At 39.5% G+C, this 26,184-nt stretch overlaps 3 protein-coding genes across 5 annotated transcripts; 2 read left to right on the forward strand and 1 right to left on the reverse strand.

Annotated features, from left to right (window-relative positions):
* Positions 1-92: 92 nt before the first annotated feature.
* LOC146370594 (coiled-coil domain-containing protein 89) lies at positions 93-4,203 on the forward strand. 3 transcript variants are annotated; one of them, XM_084908404.1, is made up of 7 exons: positions 93-175; positions 1,392-1,864; positions 2,011-2,141; positions 2,207-2,343; positions 2,444-2,520; positions 3,172-3,271; positions 3,356-4,203. In XM_084908404.1, exons 2-7 carry the CDS (start codon positions 1,395-1,397, stop codon positions 3,440-3,442), a joined length of 1,002 nt encoding a protein of 333 aa, XP_084764530.1. In that variant the 5' UTR covers positions 93-175; positions 1,392-1,394; the 3' UTR covers positions 3,443-4,203. The 3 variants fall into 3 exon arrangements, with proteins under 3 accessions (XP_084764530.1, XP_084764528.1, XP_084764529.1); XM_084908402.1 differs by having other exon boundaries at positions 116-307; XM_084908403.1 differs by having other exon boundaries at positions 116-280.
* On the reverse strand, positions 3,551-6,690 carry LOC146370595 (ATP synthase F(1) complex catalytic subunit beta, mitochondrial-like). The gene is made up of 10 exons (XM_084908401.1): positions 6,520-6,690; positions 5,844-6,017; positions 5,589-5,763; positions 5,284-5,405; positions 5,006-5,190; positions 4,716-4,874; positions 4,506-4,628; positions 4,210-4,422; positions 3,912-4,113; positions 3,551-3,813 (listed from the first exon to the last, which is right to left on the reverse strand). The coding sequence occupies exons 1-10, from the start codon at positions 6,623-6,625 to the stop codon at positions 3,716-3,718; spliced, it is 1,557 nt and encodes a 518-aa protein (XP_084764527.1). The 5' UTR covers positions 6,626-6,690; the 3' UTR covers positions 3,551-3,715.
* Positions 6,691-8,653: 1,963 nt separating this feature from the next.
* Positions 8,654-24,835, forward strand: col28a2a (collagen, type XXVIII, alpha 2a). Its single transcript, XM_084908705.1, has 36 exons — positions 8,654-9,478; positions 9,643-9,780; positions 10,032-10,606; positions 11,193-11,213; positions 11,364-11,423; positions 12,340-12,393; positions 13,088-13,132; positions 13,216-13,242; positions 13,324-13,368; positions 13,492-13,536; positions 14,449-14,502; positions 15,328-15,396; positions 15,482-15,550; positions 15,664-15,732; positions 17,088-17,156; positions 17,955-18,023; positions 18,153-18,221; positions 18,547-18,615; positions 18,727-18,798; positions 18,885-18,953; positions 19,036-19,107; positions 19,299-19,367; positions 19,483-19,551; positions 19,631-19,699; positions 19,815-19,883; positions 20,018-20,086; positions 20,250-20,318; positions 20,521-20,589; positions 20,678-20,758; positions 20,867-20,902; positions 20,988-21,024; positions 22,035-22,592; positions 22,679-22,968; positions 23,064-23,307; positions 23,989-24,165; positions 24,260-24,835. The coding sequence occupies exons 2-36, from the start codon at positions 9,651-9,653 to the stop codon at positions 24,265-24,267; spliced, it is 3,666 nt and encodes a 1,221-aa protein (XP_084764831.1). The 5' UTR covers positions 8,654-9,478; positions 9,643-9,650; the 3' UTR covers positions 24,268-24,835.
* The last annotated feature ends 1,349 nt before the right edge of the window (positions 24,836-26,184 follow it).

The raw sequence follows: 26,184 nt of genomic DNA on the forward strand, positions 1-26,184 counted from the left end.
TACTGTTAACCAAGTTGGTGGCCGATAATAAGCTCAACATCGCCCTCATGCGGCCGAATAGTGGGACTCGATAAATCAGAAGAAAGGGCGGTTCAAAGATGGTTGCCATTAGCGACGGCGCAACCGAAACTGCCGAGACTTTTAAAAGATATTTTCAACGAAAAGTGGAAGTTAGGTACGGAAAAAATGTGACTGAAAATCTGTATTATATGAACTCGACATGGCAGTTTCACAGAGCAATGCAGAGGAAAACATGAAGATGGAGGGCAGCGAGGTGGAGGTGTGTTTAAAAAAGCAAAACAAAAAAGTTAGTTCAAACTAATACTAAGTTTAGTTTCTCGACAATTCTTAACTTTAAGTACTGCTGTATTACTTAAATGCTTTAAATGAAGAATGAATTTAAATGAGCTAAGTGTGTGAATAAACTGGAAACATGCTAAAAAGAATAAAAAGAGATGGGTAACATAAAAAGTAAGCTAGCGATCTTTTAAGATGCGCAGAGTATCTAAAACCGTTAATTACCTAAAAGTGTTTAGTCGCAGAAGTACATTTAGCCCAATAGTGTGCTTAAAGAAATTGTACGATTGCTCCACAACAATAGCACTGTACTTTTAACCGCTATAGTTAATAGTCAGACCAGGGGTGTCAAACGTAAGGCCAGAATCAGCCCGGCGAAGACTCCAATATTATTAGGTGGCTTTTACAACTTTGCCTTATTATAAATATCTCATCCCATGGCCATTCACATAACACCAAAGTAATTATCTTATAGACTGTAATTTTATACATTTACTTCTTACAATTGAAGCCCAAAGAGTCATGTTGACAGATTTCTTTCAATTACTACGCAGCATTTATTTATCATGTAGAAAAACTGAGACATACTGTTGAAATTTCTCTTCTTTGTCTTGTATTAAGATATCTCATTGATTAAATGTGTAGTGAATTTCTTTTTACATTGACTAAAATTGGAGTTTCACTGGCTGAGATCAAAATGGGCTGTTTGTGGCCAACGATGTAAAATGACTTTGACATCCCTGAGTTAAATACACTCACCAGCTGACTTGTCCCCATTTAAAATGGTCTTCTGCTGTTGTAGACAATCTGCTTCAATGTTTTAATATGCTCTGCATTCAGAGATGCTTTTCCACACATCATCTGGTTATTTGAACTACTTAAATTGCTGATTCATGAATTGAACTACTTAAAATACTTAAATTGCTTTTTGTCCCCATTTTGATGCTGAGTTTTAACTAAGGAGAAGGTTGAATTAACCATGTCTACACGCCTAAATACACAGGCTCAGGATGGACAGCTGCCTGCCTTGTCAGATTGGTGTGAGAGAAGTTATTGCCATGTTTTAACATTAGGTTTCTTTCCTTTGTTCACAGCATATGGACTGCATTCAGAAGTCACCTGGGAAACTTCAAAGTCTTCCCACGGAGGATCTAACAGAGGAAAAGATGTTGAGGTCCAGAGTAGATGAGCAGTCAAGTTTGATCTGCATTCTGAAAAACAGAGCCGACGAGGTGTTTCTCCGATATCAAGCCCTGCAGAAAATTAATGCAGAGCATGAGGACCAAGTGGCACGCTGTCAGAAAGAACTGGAAGAGGAAAGGAACAAATCAAAGATACTGGAGAAAAGATTTATGGATTTAGCTGCCAACAATCAAGCAATTATTGCTTTCATGGAGGAGTATAAAAATCATAACAGCCGGTTAAAACTCGAAAACGAAAAGCTGCAGTCAGAGAATGAATCGCTTTTCTCACAGAGGTTACACGACAGCCAAGTGTTGGTGCAAAAACTGGAGGAAGAAGTTAAACGGCTGATAGAGAAATATGCACACAAGAGAAAGGAATATCGGTAATTAACTCTAATTAACTCTAATGCTTGAATCTAATGAGATTCAATCTCAGACTTTTGAAAAACAAGAATTATTGAACAGTAATAAAAATCATTAAATATGTAGTTGTTAATTTCCTTTGAATTATTTTACACTAAAACTTAAGGGAGAAATTAGCTGGATGCCAGATGGAACTCCTGGGACAAGAAAATCTGCATATAGCCAGGGAAACATCACTAATCGATGAGCTACAGGATGCACACCAGCAGCACAAAGAGGCTGTGGACAACTGCAAAGGTGCGTAGAAAACTATAGGTCTATCTCTACAGTTTACAAAATAATGTCTTTCTTTCTGCAAACAGAACTGAAGCTGCAGCTACAAGAGGCTGAAGAACAGCGAGCTTTGAATGAAATCAAAATGAGAGAAAGGATAACAAGTCTCATGAAGGAGAAGGACAGGTTTTTGTGTCTTTCTATGGAAAGAGGCAAAGTGATACAGGTCAATAAAAAAAACAGCATTGTTCTAACTAATAAACACACACAAATGCTCATGAATGAATGAATGGCTTCATTAACATACAACCTGCTCTTAAATGCAGGAGAAACAGGAGGAAATCCAGAACCTGGAGACAAAATGCAAAGAAGAGAATAAAGTGCGACTGGAGGCATTGGAGAGGTACAAACAGTGCTTACGTTACATTGCTGTAAGACTTTAAAGTTTAACTGACTATCTTATTTTCTCCTCTACTCCTGTCCTCGTGTCTTAGCCCTTCCCACTAGAGAAGTATCACAGTTTTGCCTCAAGCCATCACTTTAAAGTGTCAAACGAGAATGTTTAACATCTGCACTATAAATTTTGTTATGCTACTTACAGCACTGCAGGACTAAGACTTTATGATCTCCAGTGTTGCAGTCCTCATGCTATTCTTTTATATTGATCGATTCTTTTAATTTACAACATGACAAGGTATATCTACCTTTCTTAATCACAGTGACAGTGAAGGCCAGAAGGTTTGATCATCTTAAATAACTGAAACAAGTTTTAAATACAGACAATTAGTTTAGGGACTCCTTCCTCTGTGATTTGTCTATTCCAGTTGTGTGCTTCACCTCTTTTATACACTGATGGTAAACATAGTTCTGTGCACCTGTGCATCCTTCATTTTAACTTCTGTAAGCGAGCCTCCTCTCTCTTCTTAACACACTTTAGGAATTGCGACATCCTTCAACATGGCATACTAAGATTTATTTCCAGGATCACACACAGAAAGACTGAAGCACAAATGAGAGAGATGAGAGCGATCTTACGTTTGTTCTCGACTTTCAGATTTGCACGTGAAGTAGAAGCCGTTAACAAAGATGCAAGAGTGAAGTCCCTCCAGTCTGCTCTTGATCAATCTGTGAGAAAGTTCGAGAAGCTAAAAGAGGTGCATTGAAATAGGCGGTCTGCAAAATTTCATGGTCGCCCAAACCGAGGCTGAGAACATGTTCCAAATGTTTCATTTTCACAGGATTTCGACGCCCTCAAGGAACACAGTGACAGCCTCCTCACACAGGAAAGGGAGCTGAATAGGAAGCTGCGCCACATGATTGGCTAAACATCTGGTATGTTTTCTAATCAGTATGATGGTTTTTATTTATTGTGAACAAGTATGCATGTTTGTGGACAATTTCGAGGGAAGGGTGGAAAAAAAGAAAAGAAGCCATGGATACAACACAATTTACTTTTCTTTTTTTTTTTTTAATTTAATCTTCCAGAGAAATGGAACCACAACAAACATACTTAGCATGACACGTTAGAAATTCCTCAAATAGAAATTACACTGTACAAATGTTCATCTCAAAACTTTCCGGCCTCAGAAAGATATCGTTTACGCATGTTCCTCGGCCAGTTTCTCAGCCTTTTGGACTACTTCTTCAATGGGGCCCACCATGTAGAAAGCCTGTTCTGGCAAGGCATCATATTCACCTTGAAAAGAAAAAAAACCCAACAATAACCATTACTATAAAAAGCACACCAAGTTGATGCCATTTAAAAAATGTTTTTATATCAGTGGTGCACTTTACCTCCTAGAATGCTCTTAAAGCCTTTGATTGTTTCCTTCAGAGGGACCAGCTTGCCCAAATGACCGGTAAAGACTTCAGCTACCTGGAAGGGCTGAGACAGGAAACGCTGGATCTTGCGTGCACGTGCTACAGTTAACTTGTCCTCCTCAGACAATTCATCCATACCAAGGATAGCAATGATGTCCTGTAATGACTTATAGTCCTACAAAAAAAAAAAAGAAAGAAAGAAACAGTCATTAGTTTTTGCCTTTTGTATTGATTGTTTGTTATTAATAAATTGTTATGGCATACAGCTTACCTGAAGAATTTTCTGCACACCACGGGCAACATCGTAGTGTTCAGAACCAACAATATTGGGGTCCATGATGCGGGAAGTTGAATCTAGGGGATCCACAGCAGGATAGATACCAAGCTCGGCGATAGCGCGGGACAGCACAGTTGTCGCATCCAAGTGAGCAAAAGTGGTAGCTGGAGCGGGGTCAGTCAAGTCATCAGCAGGCACATAAATAGCCTGCAATACAAATCAGTTTAAATAAACCAGAAAACAAGAGCATGCTGACATGTAATTAGGATTAGCATCCTGGGAATTCTTACTTGTACTGAGGTGATGGAGCCTTTCTTAGTGGTGGTGATTCTCTCCTGCATTGTACCCATATCAGTGGCCAGTGTTGGCTGGTAACCCACGGCAGAAGGGATACGACCCAACAGAGCAGACACCTGAAGGATAATGATATAAATATTAAAGTGAGATGACATAACTATTAGGTCTAACAAAAAGTATTTTTTATTTATTCCATTTCAAACCTCTGATCCAGCCTGGGTAAACCTAAAGATGTTGTCAATAAAGAGGAGCACGTCCTGTCCCTCCTGATCGCGGAAGTATTCTGCAACAGTCAAACCGGTCAGGGCAACTCTCGCACGAGCACCTGGAGGCTCGTTCATCTGACCGTACACCAGTGCCACCTGAGAAACACAACACAAGAGTCCCAGGAAACTTAACTGAAATCCAACAGCAGAGCTAAAAACCAAACTTTTACTGCTACAATACAATGACTACGTATGTTTTAACAGCTAACTTGTTAAAAGGCTCTGACCTTTGAGGTCGTGTCCTTTAGGTTAATGACACCAGACTCAATCATCTCATGGTACAAGTCATTTCCTTCGCGGGTTCTCTCGCCCACTCCAGCAAACACAGAGTAACCACCGTGAGCCTTCGCCACATTGTTGATCAGCTCCATAATCAACACAGTCTTGCCAACACCAGCACCGCCAAACAGACCTTTAAGGAATGACGCATACACAATAATAAATTAACAAGGAATTCTTGTGTGAAAAAATAAATGTGGATTTAAAAAAAAAAAAATCAACAAACCGATCTTTCCACCCTTGGCGTAGGGTGCCAGCAGATCTACCACTTTGATGCCAGTCACCAGGATCTCCTGCTCCACACTCATGTCAGTGAACTCAGGGGCTTCAGCATGAATAGGAGCAGTCCTGCCAAGTAATGTTTGTTATTGTAAACATGCTTACAATTGAATAAGACAGGTGCCATGTGTGCTTTATCATCTGTCAAACCCATTAATAGTAAAGACACATTTTAACTCTTATTTGAGTAAAACAGACACAAGCTGAGATATTCACAGAGGGTGGGAAAGTTTAAATCCTTTCAGTACTCACTGCTTTGTACTAATTGGACCCCTCTCATCAATGGGTTCTCCAATGACATTCATAATCCTGCCCAAGGTCTCGGGGCCCACGGGAATCCGAATGGGAGCTCCAGTGTCGAGAACCTTCTGACCACGGACCAGACCCTCAGTACCGTCCATGGCGATGGTTCTGACTGTGTTTTCACCTGAATGAATGCACAAAGAAAGACATTAAGGACAAATATTCACTCTGGAGCGTTCAGCTGGCTCATTTCAGCACACTCACCCAGATGCTGTGCCACCTCCAGCACCAGCCGGCTCTCGCGGCCTGCCACCTCCAGGGCATTGAGAATGGGAGGCAGGCCCTCATCAAACTGGACATCCACCACAGCACCAATCACAGCTACTATCCGGCCATTGGCCAGCGAAGCCTGAGCAGCTGGGGCAGCATAACCCCTGCCTGAAAGGACAGTGAAATGAATGGCAGCACATGACAGCAACAGTTCATGCTTCCCAGAGAGACCGTGCATACTAAATTAACCTATGCAAGTGAACTGAAGTACATCTAGAGGGCAGGCAGATTAACTATAAAATACTGACACATTTTTAGGTTTTCTTAAATGCACTTCCGTATTCTGTTGTAACTGAAGCACACAGACTAACTAAAACTTTGGAACAGCGTCTGGGTCTGTGGCAAAACAATGACCCGCTTACGAAGGTCATTCATGGAAGACAGCGAAGTAAAACATATCTGGAGTAAAGACAAATACCTGAAGCAAAAACATGCCTAAATAACTGGTTCGCTCATATTTTAGATCCTTTGTTTGGCTAAAATACCCACTGATCTTCAATGAATGGAGCCTTAATGTTACAGGCCTGTTCCGCCGGGTTCGCATCTACTGGCTGTAGTAACAAGCGACACATAATGCTGACAGTCGGCCACAGTTTTAAACTTTACTTACTGGAATAGAGAGCCGCATTTCTCCCGGGGATTGTCTTCAGAGAGCTGAAGCCAGGCTTCAGAGCCTGCAGAGCCCCGCTGCAGCACCGTCCCAAGGCACCCAACATGGTTAAGATGGCTGAAGGTGACGGCGCACTCTGCTTATGGCAGATCTCTAACCGCTGAACCGGGCCTGTCTGAGCATGTGCGGTATGAGTTGATTTTATGCCTTCATGCACCGCTAGAGGGCAGAGCCGACATTTCCAATAAGATACAGTCGCGATGCAAGTAAAGGGAATTAGTCCTTCACAGGCCAACTACTCCCTGCATATAGATTTACTCCAACTGAAAGATTTGGACTGGATTTTTAACTGGGAGTTTAATTAAAGGGGGAGTTATTGGTCAGCAGATTTTTTTTAAATTTTATTTATGTATTTATTAATTGGGGTTAACTGTAAATAAAAAAGGCTCAGGAATGCTGATTATGGCTGCAAGTTAGTTTGTCAGCTTAATATTAGGAGTTTAGTTTTATTCACTCACAAAAATGATTCTTCACCCTCTCAAGCATTAATTATAATAATATTGAAGCAATAATTTTGAATGAAGTGCAACTGAAACATATCAAATCAAAGGTTTATTTATTCAAACAATTCATCAAGGAAAAGGTTATTTGTATAAACTATCCATTAAATTTAACTTGTGTAATAAAATTACATGTTAATAAATTAGATAAATTCAGCATTTTGTGAAAATTCATGATTCACTGAGATGAGTGCAAAGGAACACCTCAAATCTTATCTGTTGGGGGACTGTTGTTGCTCACTTGGTTAAGTGGATAACCCGAATGCTGAAAAGCTGCAGCGGCTTGGGATCATGGTGATTTCCTGGATGTCATTCTTTCTCACCCTGCCTTTATGTCTGGCTTTAATGTCTGTCTTTGCCTATTAACTGAAGGCGAAGATGGCCCCTACAACTCTTCAGGTCAGATTGTGCTTGCATACATAGGTTGGGATAGTGTATTTTGCAAGAGATACTGTAGTAGTAATGCATATAACTAATTTTACAGCTTATAAAAACACACTGTGTGATGCAGAGATGCTTTATAAAGCCAACAGCCGAGACTGAACATATGACAGTGCTGCGAAATGTGGAACTTGTTTCTGCCAATGAAAATAAGTTGGAATTTTTATGCCATCTATAAGTTCAAAAGTTTGGAATTATTTGAAATTAAATTTTAAATGTATTAGCCCTGCGACAGACTGGCGACCTCTCCAGGGTGTACCCTATCTCTCGCCACAAGACAGCTGGGATAGGCTCCAGCCCCCCTGCGACACTGAAAAAGAATAAGCGGCAGAGAATGGATGGATGGATGGATGGAATTTAGATTTACTCAAGAAAATTCAGACCTCTGGGAAAATCTTGACTCAAAAAAAATTTTTGGTTCTGGTAAAAAAAAAAGTTTTGTTTCGGACCTTTCCATTTGGACTTTGGGTGCTCTTCCTTTGCACATCTGGTCAACAAGTTTAGGTTAACTGATGATTTTACATTGGTGGTACATGTGAATATGAAAGTGAATAGTTGTCTTTCTCAGTGAGCCCTTTAACAGACAGGCAAACATATCCAGGGTGCACCCTTCCTTTCTCGCCAGGCCATTTGGTGACATTCATTGGATAAGCAGTTGCAGATCAGAAATATCGACCGAATTCTTTGTAACCCATTTTGACCACACCTGAACTTTACAGTCATACACCCTACATACGAAGTATACTGATAGGCTGTCATTTGTCATAATCCAAAGATGCAGTGTGTGTGTTTTTTCCAAACCATCATTCAGTGTTGCATTCCTTTGTGTCAGAAAGTCTCCTCTAATTACTCCTAGCCTGCAGGTCTGTAATACAGAGCCTCTTCACTTTAAGCACAGCAGGCAGAATGCTCTGTGAATCCTCAAGAACCGTCCTCATCTCTAAACCACACCAGGAGCACAATGAAAGGTCACCTCTGCTTCTGCAATATCATAAGGTCATATTTCAGGGTGTGGAAGGTGAAATACCACCTGCAGTTTCCTTTTATTTAATTTCTGAAAATTGAAGTGCCTGTCACTCACTTGGAGGTTTTAAGCTTTATTTGAAGCTTCTGAATCTATCTATCTATCTTTCTTTGTGGAGAATACTTGGATCAAAATTCTATTTGATTGCCACCTTTTTGCACCTCTTCACTGGTTTCCATTGCTTGGCATTTAAAAGCGAACATAAATCTTGGACCTTTTAACCCTTTTTTCCACAGGCAGCACTGTTATGGTCATTTCAAAGCCCCAGTTGACCTGGGTGAGACCGAAGGTGACGAGGAATTTGCCTTTAGAGCCTTTAAATTTTGAAACTTCCACACCCTTATGGAATTTAATTTTAGCACCAGTGTTACAAAAACATCACCAAAACCATTCCAATTTTACGAGCTCACTGCAAATGCAAAAAATTAAGTATCTAACATAATGCTATTTTACTATAGTGAGTTTAATGACATTAATGATTATAGAAGAATCTAAATGCAGCTAATGAAACTCTGTAACTATAATGATTTCAGTCCATTACTTAACATGATGAATATAATTCTGTGTTATTCTGTAGTTCAATTTGTAGTCATTAAAATACCAAGTTCACCAAACATGCACTACATTGCTTCACTCTTTCAAACATATCTCAGCAATCTCTTTGCCTCAGGCAAGCGCAGGAGTGTTGGCCTTGCTCCATTGGATCTGGTCTGTCGGTGCCTCCTTATAAAGGAGGAGTGAATGTCTGAGGGTCTCTTAGTCTCTTCTCCCAGCAGAACTGACACTACTGCTGCTTCACAATCAATGAAGTGCAACCCACTGTGCTAGTTGTCCTCTGCTGGTCCTCTGCCCACCCTGCTGCCTTTTTTAATTCTGCATTTTTCACGACTCCGAAAATAGGACTGACTGCAGCAATTGCACAGGAAGCTGGCTTGTAAGTCAATGTTTAATACTTTTAAAGATCTACTACCTTTCTAAATGTCACATTTAAGAGTTTGATTTCTCCAAAAAACAACCTGCTACACTCTGATTTGATGTGAAGACCTCTTTTGTAGAGTGTAATTTTGACTTTAATTTGTTGTTGCTGTATTCTCTAAGGGGCAAGGATGTTTCTTACACCACTGCTGCTGGCCACAGCACTTTCCAGCATATGGGCCCAAGACTTTTACCAAGCGAGGAAAACCATCAAGAATTCTGGAGCCAAACCTCGTGCTGCAAATATCTACAACGATCAAGGTAAGAAATAAATGAATAAGGAAGACAGTTTTTAAAGTGATACATTAATATTTCTTCATTCTCAAAACTTAAGCAGTATATTTCAACAAAATAAGAAACACAAATTCATAACCCCAACTGATTTTGCAAAATTTTTACATCTTCTCAATATAAATTTTTGGATTTGTTACAAAAATTGCAGCATTTTCTCATCAAGTTGATTGAGATGCAGTCAATCAGTTAATCAGATAACTTGTTCTGTGTGGTCACAGCCATCCTTGATGAAGACTGTAGCCTGGAACTTGCCTTCCTGTTGGACAGCTCTGAGAGTGCAAAAGACAATCATGAGGATGAAAAGCAGTTTGCCATGAACATGGTGGACAGACTCCAAGGTGTCCGGCTGCAGACTGGACGCAGCTTGAGTTTGAGAGTTGCTCTGCTGCAGTACAGCAGCCACGTTATCACAGAGCAGACCTTCAGAGATTGGAGAGGAGCAGAGAATTTCAAGACCCAAATAGCCCCAATAGTCTACATTGGGCATGGCACCTACACCACGTACGCCATCACCAACATGACCAAGATTTACCTGGAAGAATCCAGCCCCCACAGCATCAAAGTAGCAGTGCTGCTTACAGATGGTGTTTCCCACCCAAGGAACCCTGACATTTTCTCTGCTGTTGCTGAAGCCAAAAACCAGGGCATCAAGTTCTTCACTTTGGGCATCACCCGAGCAGCCAATGAGCCGGCCAATGTTGCTAAGCTCCGCCTCCTTGCCAGCTCCCCTGCTTCTGTCTTTCTCCGTAATTTACAGGATAATAACATAGTCGAAAAAATCTCCACTGAAATTGTGAGTATTTAGTATTAAAGCTCATCTCTCAGTAGACAAAACAAAAAAGAAAAGTGATGTATTTGCTTTGAATGGGAGTTGGTACATTGATATGCAAGCTTCATGTAATCTTGTCCGTTATGGATTTATGCCTTTCTCCCGAACCTTTAAAAAGACACACAAAAGAAAAGCCCCCAGGATTTTCTTTTCCGTCTGGTAATCTCTAATTGTATTACTGTTGATATTAAACTGCCTTAACAATTAAAATTAATAATTGGGTTAAGGCGGTTAGATTTCCTGTGGAATAATACATGACGTGCATATATTCATTTCCATTGCATCTGACCACTTTATTTATTACACACACTCATTCACTCATTGTAACTCAGTATTTTAAAGGACTTTAAAAGTTAATAGATAATGCAAAGTTAAGATTTGTATACCAAAATCTCATTATTTCCTAAATTTTTATCAAAACCAATGCATGTAGACACGTAAGTTATGCTGAATCAAGACAACACATCTTGGCAATAACAGAAGAAACCTAATAAGTGTCTGAAGTATGTTTGTACAACTGACAACAAGTCCATTTCTATTTTCTTTGCAGATTGGCTTAGCTGATGAAGATGTAAGTACAAGTTACAAATATTAACTCACACTAACTGTAGATATTTGATATTCAATAAAATGTCATTAAGTAGCTAAATTATTTAATTTAATTGACTGTTAAAAAATGGCTTTTATCACAGTTTAATAATCGTATCTCTGCTCTTTGAAGTGCCCAGTGGCTCAGAGATGTGCTTGTGACAAAGGAGAGAGAGGACCCAGTGGGCCTGCAGTAAGTATGAAAATACACCATAAGCAATGAGTTTTCAGTGAGAAGGATTTCAGAAACATTTTATACGAACCTGATATTTTAGTTATGATTGCTGTGTCGTTTTTGTTCAGACGGGATAATTGCTTGCTTTTTAAATGCAGCTTAGAGGCATTTGCACAAACAAAGAGGATGGGTGGTTCAATCCCACCATCTTAAAGAAGATTAATGAAAAAGGACCAGAGACTTTCATCTTCTATTTGAAGAGAAATATATTTATTTACCCTCATCCAGTTATTATACTAATGTGACATCGGATGTGACCCATGGAAGACAGAAGCATCACATTTAGAGCTCCCTGTAAAACTGATTCTTTGGCCATAGTAAATCTCACTAATCTTGCCACGGTCAATGGGACGAGGATAGAAGAATACTTACACAAGATGATCTGAGCTGTTCTACACACATACTCACATATTTTACTCATAACAACTTTAGTTTAAGCCCTTCTCCTGCTCAGATAACGTGGTCAAGTTATCGGCAGACAGTCATATTACTGACTGACAACTATTGTGAGACCGGGTGCTTTCACCACAGAGAGATTCTTCACATTCTTACACTCAGACTAAGAGGTTCCCATAATTGCTCTTATTGGTAAAATTATTGGTGAATAGTAACTGACACACACTATCCAGGTGCAGCTCAAAACAATGACTTCTGGCCATGTGGACAAGATGTTTCATGTTACATAGCTTCAGCGATCATACAGATCTGTCAGAAAGGTCCCTGACCTTTTTCCACACGGTTACTCGGCAAAGACTTGGTTGAGGTTAAAGGTCATAGTGTTCTCTGCTGAAGTCATTTTGTGCACAGCAACAAGAATGCAAAATTTACAAAACAAATGATCAAATCTCTATCTTGATTTTGTTGCATTTTCCAGGGAAAGAAAGGTCGCCCTGGTGATGATGGAGCCCCGGGGCCTAAAGGGCAAAAGGTCTGTGCCCTTTGATGGATATGTGGACTGCTCTGAATGTTAAGCTCTTAGCTTGCAGAAATTTTCATGAGTTACTTAATACTTCCATCTTTTGCAAAAAGACGTTAGGCTTCCCTGAACTTACAAAACTCGTGCTTTTAATTCACTTCTTCGCTTGTGTCCAGTGGAGTACCACAAGGTTCAATATTAGGTCCCATTTTATTTTCCTCATATTCATATTACCTTGTATTTAAAAATACGTGTATCACTATTGTGCTGTTGCTCTTCCTTACCTCTAATATACTGGTGACACCAGGTAAGAAATTAGGTTCGTAAGGGTAACTTTAGTGCCTATGATGATAAACATGCATTTTGTATAATAGTAGACATTTTTTCCATGACTATAAATGCTTGCAGAGCTTTCAACCCATGTTTACGTCTTGTAATTAAGAGCTATTTTGTAATTAAAATGTTTAAGAACTACATTTACATCTTTCCAACATTGCTTTACATGCTAGTATTGATTTACATTGAAACTGTGAAATGTCTGTGTTGTCTTTCTTAAACTTAACTTTTATTTACTGGCTTCCATTAAATATAGTGACTATGAGGTCTTTCTAAATTATTTCAGAATTATTATCTGAATTGCTTTAACACACTAATAATGTACAAGTATCCATTTTTGTTTCTAAACCTGTTTCTAATCCCACCTAAGGGTGAAGCAGGATTAAGTGGAGTACCCGGGCGAGAGGGTCCAGAGGTAAATGACACTATTTGTGATCAACATCTTCATTGTTTCTGAAGCTTGTTCACACATGGCGTCTCAATCATTTTTATTTGCAGGGAAAACCAGGTTACAGAGGAGATAAGGTATGAAATTTAGATTAGTAACAGTGGTGGGATGTTTTGGAGTGAATTGAAGCCTGAACTGTTTTTGTAATTTCTGCGCAGGGTGAGAGGGGTGAATGTGGCACTCCAGGAATCAAAGGAGACAGGGTATGACATTGCTCTTGGTATTAAACATGCCAAATAACATTTTCAATTTAATGGATTTTACTAATTGTGTATATGGTAATTGGGTTTATGGCCTTTTTCCTATGGTTGTTTAATGTGTTTCAGGGTCCTGAGGGGTCAATAGGAGAAAGAGGACCCCGAGGCCTGCAGGTTAGTATGAACTCATGTGTCTTAACATACATTTAATAAGCAATTTAATAAGCAGACAAAACAGAGCAGCAAAGTGTTATACCTCAGAATCAGTGGGTACTGTCTTCATCACTGTTTTTCATCAGTTTTTAGTTGCAACTCTTATTTTCTCCTGTCTTTGTCATCTTGTTCAGTAGTAGCTTTCATGCCTTAGTGTTACCTGTTTGTTTGTTTTTTTCCCTAATTTTATCATGAAGCATCATTTTTTGTGTGTTGTTTTGTTTGTACTTGCTGCTTTTGTTTCCCTGTGATCATCTGGTATCACAGGTTTGTGGTGTGGTTGATTTTTCACACCTGAGCTTTTTTTCACTTGTGTCTTGTTTTGTAAATGATGCTTTGTGTGTTTTAAAAAGGATAGACCATTAGGAATTATTGATGATTTATTGAAATATAGCATTTAGTTGAGCTATTTGGCAATTAGTTAATGATAACACATCGTAACAGAATGCCTGCAGTGATAGGAATTAAGACAGGATCTCCTGGAGTCTAGACACTGGTGCCGGCGAAGATGAAGATGGAGATTTGGATAGAGCTGTGAGTGACCAGGTTCAGCAGAGATAGGGACAGGGAAGCAGGCAGATGAGTGATTACAGATTTTCCTTATTAAACTTACACATAAGCTTCATTTGAAATCCTGTCAGTTTCTTTTTTCTGGTGCTTAACCATTTCATGTCCTGCATTCTTTTGGATTATTACCTTTGAATTTGTTTTGTTATGCACTTTAGCAATTAGCATTTAGTAACGTTGTTTTTTTGCTCCATTTACTAAACAGTTCAAATGTTTGTGTCAACATTTGAAGTGATTTGAACTGCACACCCACAATATTGTGATATTTCAAGTGATGATCAGTCACCGTATGCTGTTCTTATCCAGGGTTTACCAGGACCGCATGGAGACAGGGGACCTGAGGGCCCCCAGGGAAAGCAGGTCTGCCACTTTCTGACAACTTTTACTTATCCTACCATGCACATCTGCTGTGACCTTTGCATTTCCTTTTATGTTGAGTATAAACAAGAGGTTAGAGTTTTTCTACCTCGGTAATAACTCTATAAGAAGTCGGTTGTCTTCTAATAGACCCCTGCGTGAAGACTTGGCAATGAGCCAATGTCTTCCCCATCATTACTTCCATTCAGGAGCTCAGGGAAAAAAACATAATGAAAAAGTCTCACTCTAGGCTCTCCCAATACAGATTATGGGGTGCCCACACCATCTTCAGCTTTTCCAACAAGGCTTGCACTTAATAACACACATGGAAAGTCTGTGTATGCTCAGTGTCTCACCATGTGAGGACCTGTAGGCATTTGGAAAGATTACAAGGAGTCTTGGTGGTCCCTGTGCAATTTGTGCAAGCACACAAGCAAGTCGAGTAGCTGTAAGACAAGTCTTTGTATTAATTCCTTGTATCAGTTCAGGTTAAAACTGTAGACAGAGACTTTATTAAACAGTCTAAGTGATTACATGATTTTGAGCTTATTCTTCTTATCTTTAGATAACAGCTACCATTACCCCAACTTTGAGATTCACCTTTGATGTAGTAATGACCTTTGAACCTTCTTAACCTTATACACAGGAAAAAATAAAACATTTCAGTCCTTTTTCCATCTTTTTCATACAATGAAAACAAGCTACTAAAGGTTTCAATTAAGTGGTAACAAAAGATGAGTGATATAAACATTGTCGTTCAGTACTTCTATATGCTAATGCTTCCAAGTCCAACATACAGTTGTTTAAATAATATGTTTGTGAATACAGGGTGAACGGGGCCCATCCGGCCCTCCAGGAATTCAAGGGGAGACTGGTATTGGGCTTCCTGGACCAAAAGTAAGTCATGTTATGAACTGTCCTCTGAATATTGATCGTCGTGATTGTGTTTGGGTGACTAATTTGCGCTAATATTTCTCTTCAGGGTGACATGGGATTCCAGGGCAGACCAGGTCCTCCTGGTCCTCCAGGAGTGGGTGAACACGGCCTTCCTGTAAGTTCAGAAGCATCAGAGTCAGTGTTGGTGTTAGTGGGAGATCTGCTCTCTGAAAAAAGTCTGTATTTTGACTTACAGCTAGCTATATTGTACGCTGATTATCTTTACAGGGACCTCAAGGACCACAAGGTGTTCAAGGGGAAAAAGGACCCCAAGGTGAAGGGTTTCCTGGGCCAAAGGTATTTCTTTAAATCTATCATTAGAGAATAAAAAATTCGGCGTTGTGTTTAAGAGGCAGGCGAGTAAAAGGCAAAAGATATTTTTGAAAAAAATATTAAGCATTATAAGTGTATCCTCCACCAAGGCAAATGTCCTACATTGCATTTAAGATAAGATATAATTTATTAATCGCAGATTTTGGAGGAAAAACAAACCTGAACCAAAGCCAATTTTAATAGGTTATGCTCCACTTCTCCCCAATTTTTGATAAATGTGACACTGGTAGTTTTGCATAATCTTGCAAATAGAGGAGGAAAACACTATTTTGAAACCATAAGAAATATGGCAAAAATATTGATCTGAATTAATCTGAGAGTGCTTCACCTCTATATCACGGCACTGAAAACACACCTCTGATCTCACACTACTAGACAAAATGAGTGCTGCAGATAATCTGCCTTCATTATAATGATCTTTAAACTAACTACTTTCATCATTACCAACTTCAAAATCTATTACAGTAAATATTCCATGAATCATTTGCTGTATCTGAAGGTTACAAAGACATAAATTGTGATTAAATAAGCTCCTCAGCGAGCATTACTAAAAGAAACAAAGAGTGTATGATTCAGTCTCAGGTAACTAGTTGATACACATCTGTCAAAATCAGCCTCTGTTCCAGCTCACTGACTCACAATACAGGCGTTCACTCAAGCGTGTATACACACTCTGTTGTTAAGCCTAAAAACTATGTTTTCCCCATGCTGCCACATGCTGCATTTTAAAACACACAGCAGATGTCTCATTCAAATAGAGATAGCTGGGATTCAACCAAGGGCTTAGCAAGACATGTTAATACTAATGACAGCAGGTCTTACTGTGTAGCAGCAAAGAAAACAACCTAACCACAGCGAAGTAAAAACAGTATAATAACCGAGTAAGAGTAAAAACCTAAAATAATGTTAGCAACACTCTCTTTATAAAGTTGTTGAAGTTTCTGTGTAAAGAATTCTAAAAGCAGTTTTATTTGTTGAGGGAATTAACACTGAAATGTCCTGAAGCAGTTATATGTTTTTAATCGCTTTCAGACTTTCTGGTGATTATACTTTTTACTATACCATCCTATTGAGAAAAAAACCTCCTCTCCATTCAGATTTTTTAAATGAACAAACACTAGTATAGATAAAAATATTGTACACTCAAAAATTGTCAGAAAGACAAACAAACAAAAACATGTCATTCCTGGGTCATGGGATCATTGTGAATCACTCAGCAACAGGAGCAAACATGCCCTCCTGCCATGCTTTACTGAAACAGTGTGATTTGGCTGTGACCCAATCTTGACTAATGGAGTTAACCTGATTTTGGTCTACAGGGGGATCGAGGGCTGCCAGGGCCCAGGGGACCGCAGGGACAGCAGGGTGTAGGCATCAAAGGAGAAAAGGTGGGTTGTAAATGAAGTTAATTAAGAAAATTCAGTGCAACAACAAAGACTGTTCACAACAAAGACTCTAATGAAATCCACTAGGGGAAACTCCAGAAGTCCTTTAGGCTACAATTATAAAAATGTTGTGACTGAGTGAGGCAAAATACAGGAGTCCGTTAGATTAAACATCTGGTTACTGTGGGAATGTTAACGGTAGTGCATACAGCAGGGCTGCACTATATACTATATGATTAGGTAGCTATAACACTTGCTATAACACAATCTTTCATTGGCTGCTTGTGAGTTAAAACATTTATTAACCTGAAAAAAGGTTGATAAACACAACAAATGTGAAAATACAGTATATGAAGATAAAATGAGTCTGGGAACTTACTGTACATAACCATATTCTGTATGTGTGTACAGGATATGATGAAGTGTAATCTATAAAATAAAAATGAGTTTTTGTTTGCATTGCTGTTGATCTTTACAGTCTTTCTCACGATATGAGTTTCCTATACACTATAATACTAATTCTAGCATTTTCAGGAACAAACTAAAACCCACCGGGAGGCTGAGACTGGGCCTGCATACTTTTGTGCAACAATAGTGATTCCCTGAAATCAAAATCAACTTTAAATCTTTATTAATGAAAGGGAAACCAAAAGGACACAAATTTAATGCAAAGTGCACAAAAAAATCTCAGGGATCACAAAAGAGGAAAGGGATCCATTCACCCTCTCTTCTACAGCTAACACTGGGTGAACACATGAATGTTAACAGTAAGTATTTATGATTATGATGGTTTATTCCCAGGGAGAACTGGGCCAACCAGGATTGCCAGGGCCAACTGGACCAATAGCAGTGGGCATACAGGGAGAAAAGGTCAGGACGACATCTTTATCTAAATGCTATTTGATTGCCTTTATTTGTTCTGACACATATGCTGAGAAATTGGAATGCAGTAGCACCACACATTAAAATAACCCTCGAATCATTATTATTATTGTACAGGGAAATGAAGGACCAAGAGGCCCTCCAGGAGTCAGAGGTCTTCCAGGAGAAGGTCTACCTGGGCCCAAGGTTTGTTAAAAAACCCTTAAGATGCATATTCAGATTATTCAGGTTTACTTGTTTACTTTAGTCACGCAGACAAGATAAGAACTTGATTCCCGGTCAGTCTAGAACTAACTTTACCCTGTCCTGTTATATCAGGACAAAATAATTTAGCTGCTTGCCATAGTTATCAAACAGAGACAGCAGACAATTAAAACTACTACAAATGAATAAAATAAAACGTAAAATATTTCAAATTTAGAATTATTATTAAATCTGAAATATTACGTTTTCAGATTTAAGTTTAATTAAACGTGGTAGGATATGACTAGAATATGACTTCTCTTCAAAGGGAGACCAAGGTTTACCAGGAGAGCATGGAGCTCCAGGAGAGACAGGTGTTGGTGAACCTGGGCCAAAGGTAAGATAAGACATTTCCTGAACAAAGTGTGTCAGGCTAATCCTGGTCTAGCAGCATAAAACAGTACTGAATACAGCAAAAGCTGAATGTGAAAACATTCTGCTGCTACAGGGAGAACCTGGAGCGGCAGGAGTGAGTGGCCTGCCTGGTCTGCCAGGAGAAGATGGAGCTCCAGGGCAGAAGGTAAAGCAGTATCTGACTGATCATTTTAACAATGGTTATGAAAAAAAGTCTTATTATTTATTGAATAAACCCATTCGTTCTTTTAGGGTGAGCCTGGTTTGCCTGGTTTAAGAGGTTCTGAGGGGCCACAAGGAGTTGGCACTCAAGGCGAGAAGGTATGTTTATAATTCAGTAGTCTTGTGTATCACACAGTTTTCTTAATGCTACTCACAAAATATATTTGGTATTCACTCCCAGGGCGACCAGGGTGTTAGGGGCATCCGTGGGTTACATGGACCTCCTGGGGTCTCAGGACCATCTGGACCAAAAGTAAGAATTTCACAGAACATGATGATAATATCTTACTGTGGTACAAAGCGTCCGTGATAGTGTATACACATTAACCCAAACTTTGAACGAAGCCAAAAAAATGAGTCTTCTACCAGTTGTTGGCAGCACACTTGTTGTTAAAATAAAGACGTGTGAATAGGATCTTAAGTTGCTCAACAATTTCCTTCCAGGGTGAACGCGGGATACCAGGCCAGCAGGGCATGCCAGGGCAGCCGGGACGGTCCATAGCAGGTGCAAAGGTAAATACATTTTCTCTTTACACTGATCTTGGTAAGCATCCACCAGTGTAGTCTGATGCAACATAATGCATCAAAAAACTGTTGCTGTAGTCAGACTTAACTGTCTCGTGTTCAGGGTGATATTGGTCCCGCTGGCCCACCTGGTCCTATTGGAGAAACAGGCCATGGACTACCTGGTCCAAAGGTGAATGCAGTCCTAATTTATTAGACACACTGATTAAAACACAAAGGTTTGGGCCTCATTGTTGAATTTGTTGTACCAGGGTGATCGCGGCTATCCAGGTTCACCAGGTCCTGCTGGCCCAAAAGGCCAAGGCATCCCTGGCCCTATGGTTGGTATCAACTGCCAAGACATGACAAATTTCTAAAAGTTTTTCCTGCAACTCTGTAATTAGTTAATGTTGTGCAAGGTTGCTAAAACTGGAATAATCTCTGTACTTTATCCAGGGTCCTCCAGGCCAGCCAGGACTACCAGGTGAGCCCGGCCCAGAAGGAGTGGGATTTCCTGGACCTAAGGTTTGTACCTACATGCTACGTGATTCTGGGATAATCTAGTTAGTCTGTTATTATAGTTTTTGCATCGCTGTTTTTTGGGAGGAGGGTTTGATATGTATAACGATGCCTGTTTTATACTATCATGTCTTTTTCAGGGAGACATTGGGTTTAGAGGATTGCCAGGTTTGCCTGGTCCGCCAGGAGAAGGCTTACAGGGACCACTAGTAAGAGCGATTACAGTTTGATCTAATTGTTTTTAATTCTACATGCTAATTCTAATGTTGACAAATTATAATGTTGAAAGTTGTATTTTTAACATATTTAATGTATGTGCTGCTTTGTGTAGAATATGGATTCATTAATAGACTTGAAATTCTGTGTGTTAAGGGCAATGTTGGAAGGCCAGGTCCTCCAGGCCCAACTGGACCTCCAGGAGAAGGTATTCAAGGTCCAAAGGTAAGTTTTTTATATGTTTTGTATATTCATTCATTCATTTTTGTATATGAAAGAGTGAAGCAGCATTTTATTGGTGCTGACATGTTTCACAAGTGAACTGCCTGGCAAACCGGCCGCAGGATAAACACAAAAATAATTTATGACCTTTCTTGAGTTTGGATCTCTTCTGTATGATTCAGTGAATAACACAGTCTAATTTCAGGGTGAGCCAGGATCGCAAGGCATGACTGGGCCTAGAGGGCCTCGGGGAGATGGGCCTCCTGGAGAAAAAGTGATGAATTTACATGCTTCTTTCAAATATTTTATTGATGTCGGATTACTTGGTCTCTGACTGATAATTTATTCTTCTGTTATGATAGGGTGATCGTGGACTACAGGGTGAGAGGGGGATAAAGGGTACAAAAGGAGACTTTGGAGATCCTGGAGTCCCTGGTGAAATGGTAAAATAGACCAAAATAACAATGACAAAATTAATTACTCATATATGTGTTTTTAACAGCACAAAACTGAAACGTGAATGTTGTTTTTCATCCTTTTTCAAATTACAGGGAAGGCCTGGAGAAAAGGGAGAACCAAGCCTCACAGTGAGTTCAGTAATTCAACATTTTTTTGGGCCATTCAAAAAAGTAAAAAGATTTTCCACTGACATATGTTTTCCATATTTTTCAGAGAGAAGAAATTATTAAGCTGATCAAAGAAATCTGTGGTAAGATTGAGCCTAGTCTATTTTAATAATGATTAATAAACAATTGTGTAGAAACGGACAATGTGGCAAAGTAAAATCTGCAATTAAATCTTTTAAATCTGTGTGCAGAGGAGCTTTGAATTCATTACTGTCATGCTGGTATTTTATTAGTTTTCCAAAGCAGCTGCCAAAAAATATATGATTATGCCATTTGTTTGTCTGTATTTTTGAATGTCTGCATTCTAAACCACAGTCTTTAAATGCCTTTACAATGCAACACGGAGCACTGACATTGGCACTGATGGAGGATGTGCTCAGTATGTGCCCCTCTAGTTTAAACTTAGTCAAACATCTATGGATGTTTTGAACAAGAAATTAAAATGTTTTGATGACAGGTTAAAGTGCTGAGGTGTTAATTAATACTATTATGTTTAGTAAGCAAAGTGCATGGAAAGACTGCAGTGCTTAACAATGCTAGAATTTCACTCGCAAAACCTGGAGTGAAGACTTCTTAAACAGGGTTTTAGTAAATTAAAAACTATAATTAGCCATGGTATCTTCAGAATAAATTGGAATAAAAATATTCCACTGACACTGCAAATCCACGAGAACTTGTATTAGCTGAGGCAAGAACTAGCTAGTGGCCTAGTCGACACCTAATTGTCACAAAGTTTCCTGACCCTAGCTTGTTTATCATTTTAATAGCTAAAAGAGGAAAGTTAGCTTTAAAGACCAAAATTCTGTTTGTACCAGACTGTCAACATGCATATTTTTGTTGTAAAGTTGGTTATTTTGAAATTTGAGTCTGTAGGGACTGACTCAGTTATGGAGCCAGCCTCAAGTGGCCACTGGAAGAACTGCAGGTGCCATCATAGCAACCAGCTGCAGAAGCAACACTCCTAGGTTTAAGAGGGTTTATTGTTATTGCAGATTGTGCCAGTATGAGTAGCCACTGATGGTCTGCCTCTGCCCATAAACTGCACATGTGCAATAAAGCAGTCATGTACTAACTGCACTTTATACCTTTTCAGGATGTGGCATCAAATGCAAGGAAAGGCCAATGGAACTTGTCTTTGTCATTGACAGCTCAGAGAGTGTTGGGCCTGAGAACTTTGAGATCATCAAAGATTTCGTCACGAGGTTAGTGGATCGGACCACAGTTGGACGCAACGCCACCAGAATTGGCCTGGTCCTCTACAGTCTGGATGTTCATTTAGAATTCAACTTGGCTCGCTACATCAGCAAGCAGGACATCAAGCAGGCGATCAGAAAAATGCTTTACATGGGAGAGGGCACTTACACTGGCACTGCAATTAGAAAGGCGACTCAGGAGGCTTTCTTCAGCGCCCGCCCCGGTGTCAGAAAAGTAGCCATCGTCATCACTGATGGTCAAACTGACAAACGAGAGCCTGTCAAGCTTGATGTAGCTGTGCGGGAGGCTCACGCTGCAAACATTGAGATGTACACCCTGGGAATTGTCAATTCCTCTGATCCAACCCAGGCTGAGTTCTTACAGGAACTCAATCTTATAGCCTCAGACCCAGACAGTGAACACGTGTACCTCATTGATGACTTCAACACGCTAACAGGTGAAAGTCAAAGCCGGATACTTTAAATATCATGAGGAGTTTTAAAATGCCTAATAATCCCACTTTTTTTTTTCATTTTTCCACAGCACTGGAGTCCAAACTTGTCAGCCAGTTCTGTGAAGATGAAAATGGTGCCTTTATTTACAATCACATTACCAATGGACACCGGAATGGTAACAATGGGCTTAGTGTTAGTGGAAATAATGGAGCGACTACTAATGCCTATAATAGCTATGGCAACAATGGTTACATTTTTGGAAACAATGGATATGGGAACAGTTATGAAGAAGAAATCCAAAACCAAAGACACACCAACAGCCGTGGCCGTGGAGACACTTTCACACTGCCCATCAGTGCCGATCCTCTTCCTGTTCAGGTCTCGTCTTTACTGTTTTAATTACATAATACTTTGTTATTTACAGTAAATGTATTCATTGCAATACTGAAACACTGTGTTGCTGTTTCACACAGGTAACAGAGGATGATGATGGTGAAGATTTAGATTTAAGGGCTCACGTGCGGGGTGACAAGCATCTGTCTAGAGTCAACAAAACAACATTTATATCACCTGGTAGAGAAATTTCTGTGTCCAAAACAACTGTTGTATCATCTTCATCATCATCTGTATCTGGAACATCTTCATCAACACTGACTTCAAGTTACTCCTCAAACTCAAATCAGTTACAGCCTGTGGTGATTCCAGTTCAGCCTGGAGGTGAGTACCACACTCCTGTACTGGATATGTCACAGAAAGAAAAACATAAAAACTAAATGAAAATGGATAAATGAACTGGGGTTTTTGTCATAGCTTAACAGGATATCTCTGCTTTACCTGCTGAAGCAAATCAATACACTGTGTTAATAAAAAAAGGTTGTAAGCAGTGTGGGGTTGTAGAACATGGAAATTCTCCATAGTAGAGTCGTGAAAAGGGAAGATTTCAGGGGACTCTATGCAGTATTGCAGTCTAACTTGTAAAAGTTTAGTAGCAATAACTTAAAGCAGCTGTTTTCTGTATAACTTTATTAGTCTCTCACATCATTTTGGAATTTTGGCCCAACTGTTACAGTTTTGCTTCAGTATGTTAAATTTGCAGAAATTAATTTGTATACATCTCTTTTAAGGTCCTGTCACAGCATTTCAGTTGAGGGTCAAGGTCTTCATTTCCATTGGGCCATTAAAAGACATTGGTTCTTTTCTTTTTAGCCTTTTTTTTTGTAGCTTTGCTGATGAGCTTGGGATCAATGTCTTGTTGCAGGAACTAATTTTGACTATACACTTTAAGAAACCTTGAATCTATCAGTGTTAGCTCTGTCGGGAAAGGGCTAAGTCTATTCTTCTAACACATACATTTTTTTTTTAGTAAACATGTGTCTCACATACCATTCCCTCGTCTAGATCCCCGCTGTGACCTCAGCTTGGACCAAGGCACCTGCCGAGACTATATCATACGCTGGTATTATGACAAGCAGGCCAATGCTTGTGCACAGTTCTGGTACGGAGGCTGTGGTGGAAATGGCAACCGTTACGAAACAGAAGATGAATGCAAGAAGACTTGCGTTCTGCTCAGAAGAGGTAAAATCTGTAGATTTTAAACAGTAAATGTGCATTTTTGTTTATTGGTGTTTCTGCTGTGAGTATCATTTTGTCACTTCGTTGTCCATTTCAGGTGGATAAAAGGAGGAAACACCATCACTAGGAGTCCAGCTCTACAACCTTCAGCTTTCCTCATTTTAATGAGATGCCTTGTGACTCTTGTGTCACAGTTGGCCTTAGACACAAAAATATTTTTAATAAATAGAAAGACAGCTGACATGTTCCTGGTTTAACAAAAACAAAATCAGATTGACTTTTATTTTATTAAAAAGCCTTTCTTACCTCGGCGATATTGTATTGTCCTTCCTAGGCTTAAAATTCTATGGATTATTCTTATACCTCACCCAGACATGCAGTTTATATATGCTGAATATATTTAGAGTAAAACAGCATTAGTGAAATGTTTTATATGATGCTGATATATGTGTTTTGAGTACTTTTGTGTTTTCCTGTTTGTTTTTCCTGATTCTATTGCAATGTGTCCACATGGGTAAAACTGGCAGCTGTAATAAAGTAACAAAGGTGTTTTACTACATGTGTCCTGCTTCCAGAGGTCTGCTGCAGATCAGATCTTCTTCTTGATGCATTCTCAATCATCCAGGAAAGTAAATCTACAAAAGCTGATTCTGTTCATCTGGACGTAGCGTTGTCAGTGGGAGAAACGTTTCGTCACTCATCCCAGTGGCTTCTTCAGTCTCAGCTGACTGCAGGTTTCCCCAAATCTTATAAACAGTACATTTGCATAATGACTGAAACCAGCCCACTGAAGTAACAATGGGCTGGGAGGTCAGTTCTTTAATCTTAATTATGCAAATTCTCATGACATTCTCATGAATTTTCTAAACACCGGGTCTCTGTGGCTTTTAAACCCCAAAACACGCTGCGCCAAAAATTGGTCCACCCCAAGGATCGGGTCCCCCGACACAAACAGAGTAACATAGTGTACGCTGTTAAGTGCCAGGAGGATTGCCAGGATTTATACATCGGGGAAGCCAAACAACCTCTGGCGAAGCGGATGGCACAACACAGAACTACCTCGTCAGGCCAGGAATCTGCAGTCTATTTACACCTACAGGCCAGTGGACACTCTTTCAATGATGAGGATGTACACATCTTTGACAGGGAGGAACGCTGGTTTGAGCGCGGAGTCAAGGAGGCCATTTACGTGAAAAGGGAAAGACCATCTCTGATACTCTGTACATCTTTCGCCATCTTACAATGCTGTGATTGCAGCCATTCCCCAACTCTCTGTGAATGGTACTCATGGCCATTGATCAGTTGTCTTTGATCAGTGGGTTTTGGTCAGTGGTTGTTGATCAATGGTCATGAGAACTGGCATAATTAAGATTATGGAACTGACCTCCCAGCCCATTGTTCCTTCAGTGGGCTGGTTTCAGTCATTATGCAAATGTACTGTTTATAAGATCGGGGAAACCTGCAGTCAGCTGAGACTGAAGAAGTCACTTGGATGAGTGACGAAACGTTTCTCCCACAAATATCTATGTCCAGATGAACAGAATCAACTATTGGAGATCAGATCTTCTTGTAAAGATTGAGGTTTTCTGCAGTTTATTCATTTAAGTTATGTTGATTTGAGCAGTCTGTATATCTCAGGTGATTTTTAAAAACATTTTAATAATAAAATCTAAAATGATGATTGTCTGCGTTGCATCTATTAACTTAAGCACTACAACTGTTTCCACTAATTCCATTTATGGTGATGTGTCTGCAGTAAAATAGGATAATGTCAGTAAGTGGAAACTGGTATAACTACCGATTGTATTTTGCCACCATTAAATTTGTGGATTCTGTACTGCCGTTTTATAAAATCCTAATCAGTACAATTGAAAATCCAGAGCATATGATACCATAAACACACACGCAAGTAGTATAGATTTTCAAAAGTTTTCACAAAAATATTATCTCAATTTAAAATGTAAGCAACTCAACATTATAATTTCAATATAAAGCTGTTTTCCCCTGGTGTTGGTTGTTGTT

This window comes from Perissodus microlepis, chromosome 16 (genome assembly GCF_051167445.1).
Source record: "Perissodus microlepis isolate ML-2025 ecotype Zambia chromosome 16, ASM5116744v1, whole genome shotgun sequence".
NCBI classification, from domain to species: domain Eukaryota; kingdom Metazoa; phylum Chordata; class Actinopteri; order Cichliformes; family Cichlidae; genus Perissodus; species Perissodus microlepis.